The sequence below is a fragment of the Lathyrus oleraceus genome, chromosome 5 (assembly GCF_024323335.1).
Source record: "Lathyrus oleraceus cultivar Zhongwan6 chromosome 5, CAAS_Psat_ZW6_1.0, whole genome shotgun sequence".
NCBI lineage: Eukaryota > Viridiplantae > Streptophyta > Magnoliopsida > Fabales > Fabaceae > Lathyrus > Lathyrus oleraceus.
In genome coordinates, this window is record NC_066583.1 from 495,671,479 (window position 1) to 495,680,492 (window position 9,014).

The following is a 9,014-nucleotide window of genomic DNA, read 5'->3' on the forward strand; positions in this document are numbered from 1 at the left end:
CATGAGCACACTACTTATATGGGTGTTTTATAGTTTGAGGAATCTTTAGTTTAGTTGGAGTTACTCATTTATGAATTTTGTGTTCTATGTTTGGTATTATGTATGCATACTCTGGTTTTGAATATTTTTTATGGTTTATAAAGCTTGATATTCTGCTATTTATACTTTGTACAATAAGGTTAATGAATAATCTCAATAAAGTAAAGTAAGAACAATTGAAAGTCGACATGTACAGACCATATTCTTGTGATTTTCATGCTACACATTTTATGATGAATATATGTCATGTAGTAATGTCATTATTAGTAGTCGGTGATGAGTTTAGTGAGATAATGAAAATCACTTTGGTTTTAACATAACAAATGGACGAGATTATTCGGATAAGCTTGAAATATATATAATGGAAAAATTTGAGTCTATAAAGTCTAACACGTGAGTAAAGTTATATATGTGACGAGTGATAGATTGCTAGAATTTTTGGGGACATATATAATATTACATGTATTACAACCATTATTTAATTAGCCAAAACTATAGTTGTCTAATGATATTAAGTTTTTGGTTGAGGGCATATATGTCATAAAAATGTTATTGTATAGATATCATAAGTTAATATTTTAATTTGATGAGATGTCAAATTAGAATATTGAAAATTGAGTAGTAATCCTAAGGGAGTTATATATATGAGTTATGATCTCCATTTGCAGGAAGACGAACAACAAGACTTAGTAGGTATTATCTCTTCATCCCATCAAAAGAGAATCAAGAAACCCTAAGGCACTATACAAATCGAAAGATCACATATCCCGCAAACCTTTAACTATTCCAATGAGAAACTCATATACACCACTTTCATTCTTATATTGTATTCAGGTACAGATTCTAAGGATATATAAGCTTAAAAAGATTATATCAAAATTCAGTTTTTCATTTCTATATGGACAAGGATACATTTGGTAATTTGGGAATTAATAGATTTAACAATTTTACCTAAGAATCACTTGTAAAAAGAGAAGACAGCCTTCTCTTCTTGATGCTCGTTGTACCACCATATTAAAATAAAGTATGGGTATATTCAATATTGTTTTAGATTTTGATCTTTCTTTTATTCATAAAATTGATGTAAATATGTCCACCATTAATTACTTATAACCATACTATGCAAGCCAAACTATGTATGATCCAACGTAGTCTCTCAGTACACACCACAATAATCACTCAAATCTATAGTTGAGCATTTAAAGCATGACATGAGGGGTCATAAAATTGTTCAAGAGTTGCACTAGGTTTTTTTTAAACGTTCAATCATGCATAATTTTTAGCATTAAACAAAGCAATTTGGAAAATTAAATTGAAATATGCATATAATAAAGGAGGTAGAAAAAACATTTTTTAAAATTTTTTTTTTCATGATCTTTAAAAGAGTGTTGAATATAAGCATTCAATAGTTTGTCAATATGTTAATTTTGCAATTTTTTTTACAAAATCACTTTCAAATATAAAAATTGAACAATGGGTTGATATTCATCATCTTTGACATGTTTGTTTGATTGACCCCAAAAAATAAATATATTATATAATTTTTTTAAAGGATATTATATTTTATTTTTTAACTAAAATTCTTTTTTATTAAATATTTTTATTAATATATATATATATATATATATATATATATATATATATATATATATATATATATATATATATATATATATATATATATATATATATATATATATATATATATAAAAGAGGGAATATCATGAATATAGTTCTTAGTGAAAATGCATACTTTTAAATTTTTAGTTAAATGGTCTAATAATTTAAATTTCACTTTTTAAAGTCAATAAATTGAATGTGGTGGGTTTAAACTCATACAAATTTCTTAGTCTTTTAACTTCCATTAATATGAGATCTAGTATTAGTTTTATTGTGATGGTTTACTTAAAGGCTAAAAGTAGTGGTATAGTGGTGATTTTGCATCATTGCCTCAACTAAGTAGCAGTCTTGCATTTGCACTTGTTCCAAAATATTTTCTTGACATACAAAAGGGGCCCAAGAAGAGGTCCCTATAGTCCCTACATGACCGTACCATATTCACAAACAAGCACAAATGAATGAAAACTTCACGTGTCACATGGACCAACAAAGACTCTACCATTGTCTTCTATTTCCCTTCAATGTATTAATACAATCTCTCAATGGAAGGAATACAGTATGTTCACACATCAATCACTTCTACCACTAATCCTTCACCTCAATATACTTGAGGCAGAGACACGGGCATGGTTTTAGTTTGCAGTCGGCAACATTAAACATTGAGACTTCTGAGACGATATTACAGCTATAATTTTGACCGAATAACAAAAATATATGATATATTTCCATTATATTGATTCATATCATAGAAATTCGACAAAAAATTATATTAACTTTCGAATATCTAACACAATCTTTTCAGTTTATTTAGACTCGAGATCAGATATACATAGTAAAACTAACATAGGCAGGATTCATACATTAGAAAAACAACTACATTTTTAAGTCTAAATTTGGAAAAATATAAGTTACTTAAATAGGTTAATGACCAAAAAAAATATTTGAAAACATGTGAGTCCTTGATGAAATGATGAAAATATGGGTTTGTGGAATCAACTATTTGGAAAAGTGAGATTTGTAAAATCTCTCTTTGTTGTCCCTTTTCCTTTTCATCTTACTATAAGTATGATAGCTTCTACTTCTCTCTTTTAAGCCCAATAAATCCTCTCCTACTACACCATGCTTCACTTTAACCTTCTTCACCCTTTAACTACCAACCTATCATCCATGAAAAAATTGAGATATCCATGTTTCAACCTTGTTAGAGAATACAACATTTTGTTCATAAAATGCTTCATGATTTTACTCATAAGCTGTATTACTATAAGACTTAATTTCTCTCTTTCAAGTATCCATTTTTCTTTAAAATCACTTCCTATAGAAGGAAACTTTAGCTTTGATGAACTTGACCTTAAAAATGCAGCTAGAGATTTCGGTAACCGGTACCAATCTCATCCTATGACAGTGCTTCATCCAAAATCAGTTTCTGATATTGCAGTTACCGTAAAGCATGTATGGAGTTTAGGTCCTAGCTCGGAGTTAACGGTTGCGGCTAGAGGACATGGTCATTCGCTTCAAGGTCAAGCTCAAGCTCATGGAGGAATTGTGATTAATATGGAATCGCTTAAAGTTGAAGGGATTAAGGTGTATGATGGAGAGTTTCCTTATGTGGATGTTTCAGGAGGTGATTTGTGGATAAATGTTTTGAATGAGACATTGAAGTATGGTTTGGCACCAAGATCTTGGACAGATTATTTGCATTTGACAGTTGGTGGTACTTTGTCGAATGCTGGTGTTAGTGGTCAGGCTTTTAGACATGGTCCACAGATCAGTAATGTTCTGAAAATGGAGATTGTCACAGGTTGGTAACTCTTATGAGAATGAGAAAAAAAACATTCTAAATAGAGAACCTAATATTTTGTCTCTTATCACGAACACTTGACACTGGTACACGCGTACACCTAAAACAAGACTGACACCAGACACAACACTGAGATACACGAAAATCTGAATCAACACTAACACCCGATACAACACTGGTACACACGAACATTTGACACAACACTGACACCAGACATAATATGACACGCGCGAACATCTGACATAACACTGACACCAGACACAATATTGACAAACGCGAACACCTACATACCATTGACATAAGACACAACACTTACACCAGACATAACACAGCACCTGCGAACACCTGACACACGACACACACCACTGACATCATACACAGCACTGACACACGCGAACATCTGACACATCATTGACATAGACATAACTGACATGTTCACATTGATAATAGTTTGAGAAAATAGAATGAATAAATGTAACCGTGTGTCAGTATTGCGACATGGTTAACAATGATAACTCTACAATCTTAAGTTTAAATTGAACTTGCATGGTGATTCTGAGTATTACATAGAATCACAGTCAAATGCAACTGATGCCGTCGCAATGCATCAAAAAGAATAAAATTTTTGTTTATGTTTACGAAGTTATATAAGAAAGTATCAACAAATAATATGGCTGAAAATAAGTTTTTTGTTAAATTATTGAAAAAAGTTTATTGGTGAATGAATGCAGGAACTGGAGAGGTAGTAAACTGTTCTGAAAAGCAAAACAATGAACTCTTTTACAGTGTACTTGGAGGCTTAGGACAGTTTGGCATTATAACAAAAGCAAGAATCAAGCTGGAGCCAGCACCTGTCATGGTAATAACTCATCCTATAAGTGATTTTACAAGTTTCATAAGTGATTTTGCAAGTTTCAAAATTCTCATGATAAGTTTTTTTTTGTTTCTATGATTTTGAACAGGTTAAGTGGATTAGAGTGCTATATTCAGATTTCACAGCATTCACAAGAGACCAAGAGCAACTAATCTTTGCTGAAAAAGCTTTTGATTATATTGAAGGATTTGTGATTAAAAACAGAACTGGTTTGGTAAATAACTGGAGATTATCTTTCAATCCTCAAGATCCAGTTCAAGCTAGCAAGTTCAAATCAGATGGAAGAACTCTTTTCTGCCTTGAATTGGCCAAATACTTCAATCTAGAAGAATCTTCGGAAGTAAATCAGGTTAGAAAGCTCGGCTCGGAATGACTTATTTAAACTTATTTATTAATATCAGTACTTGTGAGAGACTATTTAAAAAAAGATTATAGAAACAGCTTATAACATACCATAAGTTACTTTCGGCTTATTTTTATAAACTCTGCATGATATTTATGAAAACAGCTTATAACTTATAAAACATTTCAATTTTAGTTTATTATTATAATAGAAATAACTTATATATAAGTACTTATTTAAGCACTAATGGTTAGAGAACGAGTCTAACTAACCTCAATTTAAGCACTTTTTAAAAATAAACTTATATGTCAATTATTTTTTACACAAAAATAATTTAAAAACAAATTAAACTATTTTTCACTAATCATTATGTCCCTTTTTTTTTAATGCAGGAAGTTGAGAAACACTTGTCCCACTTGAACTATATTCAATCAACACTTTTTCAAACAGAAGTCACATATATTGACTTTTTAGACAGAGTACATATCTCAGAAGCTAAATTGCGTTCAAAAGGCTTATGGGATGTTCCTCATCCATGGCTCAATCTTTTCATACCCAAATCCAAAATCCATAATTTTGCAGATACAGTCTTTGGCAATATTGTCAAAGAAACAAGCAACGGTCCTATCCTTATCTACCCGGTCAATAAATCAAAGTAAGGTTCACATAATTTCTTACGAATAAAAAATTATTAAATAATTGATGTATCTGATCTAATATATATATAGAGAGGCTGAATGCATAATAGACCAGATTCATTGAAAAACTTGACGTATCTGATCTAAAATACATCAGTTATTTAATAAACACAGAAAGAATATCAATTATCAATCGACTATATGAGTTAGATGATTAAAAATATTTGATGGTTTTCAGGTGGGACGAGAGAACATCAGTTGTTATTCCGGATGAAGATATTTTCTATTTAGTGGCATTTTTAGCATCTGCAATTCCTTCATCAAATGGAGGAGAAGGGCTTGAACACATTCTAAGTCAGAACAAAAGAATTTTGGAATATTGTGAAAGGGAAGATCTTGGAGTAAAGCAATATTTGGCCCACTATAGTACACAAGAAGAATGGCAGACACATTATGGTCCAAAATGGGAGATTTTCAAGCAAAGAAAATCTATTTATGATCCATTGGCAATACTTGCTCCTGGCCAAGGAATATTTCAAAAATCAATAACTTTTTCATCATGATAATCAAATTTTATATTATTTTATTTATATGGAAAAGAATAGGCCTCACAGTATGTGTGGCACTAAGGCAGGAGAGTCAAGTCAACTGAGGTGGACAAATGTTTTTTGAATATGAATTTTAATTTATTGTAGGGTTTTCAAGAATATACCTATTGTATATATTCAATTTTGTAAACAGTCCTTTATTGGATTTCTTTATTGTATTGTAGCCATTTCAAGAGAAAAAAAGTCTTATGCACTAATTTCAACTATTTATTTATTTATTTACTTTTTTTTATTAAACTTAAATATTAGTAAAAATCAATAAAGTATTGTCGTTACCGGAATTTTACGATAATGAAATCGGGAACTGAAAGTGAGTTTCTCGCAAAAAAAAGGCAAAACACAGAATCGTCACCGAATTTTATTTATTCCTATAAAAAGAAAATGGAAAATAGTCGATAAAACCCTCGAAAAAAGAGATTCACACAAGAAGTGCAATAGGGATAAAGAATCGGTCTCGCAACCGAGATTTAGATTCGGAAGTCGGTTACGCAAGGGGAAGGTGTTAGTACTCTTCACGTCCATGGTACTCCATGGGAACCATTTGAGTTGTTTACGTATGTGGGTATTTATCTCGTTTATTCTTATTTGATTTTTAAAAGAGTGTGAAAAGATTCAAAATATGGCGAATCATGGGATAATTTATCATTGATGCAAAGTATTGAACATGATCAATAATCATCTAACAATAGATTTGTAACGATGAAAGTTATACAACCTCAAGTCCATCTATCAATAGTTTGACAAATAGAAGATTATATCACTCAAATGATTGTAAGCTTTTTCTATTTTTTTATTATACAAGGTGGTATGAAAACCAATAAATTGGCCCAATGTAAATAATATATGAATGGATGACAATGGACATAAATATAAAGTGTTTGAAATAAAATGAACAATAAAATAAAATGTGAGAAAATAAATAGAAAAGAAATAAAGTGCAATAATATAAATGTTAGAACTTAGTAGTTAATGGAATCAAAACAAGCAAATGGATTAGCAAGTTAGTATACATAAACATGATTTTATTTATGCATCAAATGACTCAAGTATGGTTGAAATAGAGGCAACATATCAATGCATCAAAGTATCTTGAATGAGTCACTGATCATTCATTAATAGGTTTGAAACATTGAAAGTTTTATCAACTCCAAAAACCATGGTTATGATATAATAGATTTCGTTAACCAACATAAATATAACAAGAAATCAACAAAGAACATCAAATGATATAGTTAGATTAAAAATAGTAAATAACAAGTAGTAATCGTAAAAAATCCCAAAAAAAGGTGTGTGAACCAAATAAAACCATTTGTCTCAAACTTGACTCAAATCTCTCTGAAAAACCAACCAAGAACACATAACCATTTTCAATACAAAACAGTGCCAAAAATGCTAAAGAGTTTGAGGTATAATCATTATCCAAAAATGTTTTTAAAAAACTAGGTTGTTGTGGTGTTGAGCTTGAATATGAAGCAAGAGGTTTGGGATGGAGGTGATTATGGTTGAAACTCAATGAAGGGGTTGAGTTGTGAATGTTAGAGAATGGAAGATTTTGAGGAAAATATGAAATGAGGAAAAAAGTTGGTGGAAAGTGATTTGAGAGGGAATGATTTGTTTGAGTTTAGGTTTAAGGAGAGGGTTTGATTGATGTTTTGATAGAATTTTGGGGGCTGCTAGCTTATCCAAATGAGGGGGAAATAATCCCCTATTTATAGGGAAAACAAGTTAGTAGGTGGATGAAAAAGGGGAATTATTTTGAGTAAAAAAAGAGTTATTGTTGTTGTCTGCGTAGTGTAATCGGTTACACAAACCAAAAATTACTCATGGAACCTGTGTTAACAGGGGTGTAACCGGTTATACAAAATTTGGGTAACCGGTTACACAGACTAAAAAATGGATTTTTTTATTTGTTGCATATTTACCTTTGAAGCTTTATCCAGAAAAAACCTTAATTTTCCTCAGGTGTGAATACCATGCCTTGAGTCCGTGTAATATTCCTTTGGTGATGAATGTTCAATGAAATTATGATGATGAAATAATGAATGCATATATAAGTAGTAGGGTCATGGATCAGATAAAGGTTGTATACGCTAGGATAAATTTTGGGGTATGACAGTTGCCCATATTTAATCTTCTCGGAGTAAATGTATGGATAGCAATGTCTTCCAATGCGTTTATGGAATGAGGGGATTAAATACTAAAAAGAGTAACCGTAAATTTGCCCTATTGGGAGGTGAAAGTAATATAGGTTGGTTTGCTGGAGATTATATATGGGAAAGTTTTTTACAGGATGGCAGATGATCATGTTATGAGCTCATCTGTTAGGGGAGATGAATATGGTATTACATGTGCTTTATTAGGGAGATATGGTTATGATAATTATGTATGGTATGCAATGCAAATGAATTTTATGCAACATAAGTATCTTCTCAAAAAGTAAAGTTGGATGACAAGACTCTAAGATGAATGGTACGGGAGAAACTCCATGGAGGGTAAGAATCATATAAAAAAAAGGTAATTGTCCCTAGCAACGGCTGGGGAGGAAAAAAATTCAAAAAATGACTCATATCAATGGTTAGAATACTTGACTCTGATGGGGAAATTTAGATCAAGTGATGATTCTTGGCAACGGCTGGAATACCTGACATCTACTGGGGATACCTTCAGGTTCAGTGACGATTCCTATCAACGGCCGGAATACCTAACTCTGTAGGGATAATCTCTGGGTTCAATGATGATTCCTAGCAACGGATGGAATACCTGACTCTACTGGAGAGAATGAAGAGGTACGATGACGATTCTTAGAAACGGCTAGAATACCCGACTCTGAGGGGAAGAAGAAATCCAGCGACGATTCCTAGCAACGGCTAGAATACCTAACTTCTGTTGGGGATGAATGAAAATTCAATGATGATTTTTAGCAACGGCTAGAATACCTGACTCGTGTTGGGGAAAGAAAAAGTTTAGCGATGATTCTTAGCAACAGCTAGAATACCTGACTCTTCTAGGGAGATCGAGCAGTTCAGTGACGATTCCTTATAAAGATCGGAATACCTGACTCTGCCTGAGAATAAATGAAAGTTCAGTGAAG

General features: G+C 31.7%; 1 protein-coding gene across 1 annotated transcript; it reads left to right on the forward strand.

Moving 5' to 3' along the window:
- Positions 1-2,654: 2,654 nt before the first annotated feature.
- On the forward strand, positions 2,655-6,204 carry LOC127082854 (cytokinin dehydrogenase 6). Its single transcript, XM_051023089.1, has 5 exons — positions 2,655-3,460; positions 4,192-4,319; positions 4,423-4,683; positions 5,070-5,332; positions 5,554-6,204. Exons 1-5 carry the CDS (start codon positions 2,779-2,781, stop codon positions 5,876-5,878), a joined length of 1,659 nt encoding a protein of 552 aa, XP_050879046.1. The 5' UTR covers positions 2,655-2,778; the 3' UTR covers positions 5,879-6,204.
- Positions 6,205-9,014: the final 2,810 nt, after the last annotated feature.

What these genes read in the sequence shown, in the direction of transcription:
- LOC127082854 (XM_051023089.1), top strand. Translation starts at nt 2,779, where the DNA reads ATGCTTCACTTTAACCTTCTTCACCCTTTAACTACCAACCTATCATCC. An exon ending in GAAAATGGAGATTGTCACAG is followed by an intron (nt 3,461 to 4,191) that starts GTTGGTAACTCT and finishes GAATGAATGCAG; the next exon opens with GAACTGGAGAGGTAGTAAAC. An exon ending in TACCCGGTCAATAAATCAAA is followed by an intron (nt 5,333 to 5,553) that starts GTAAGGTTCACA and finishes GATGGTTTTCAG; the next exon opens with GTGGGACGAGAGAACATCAG.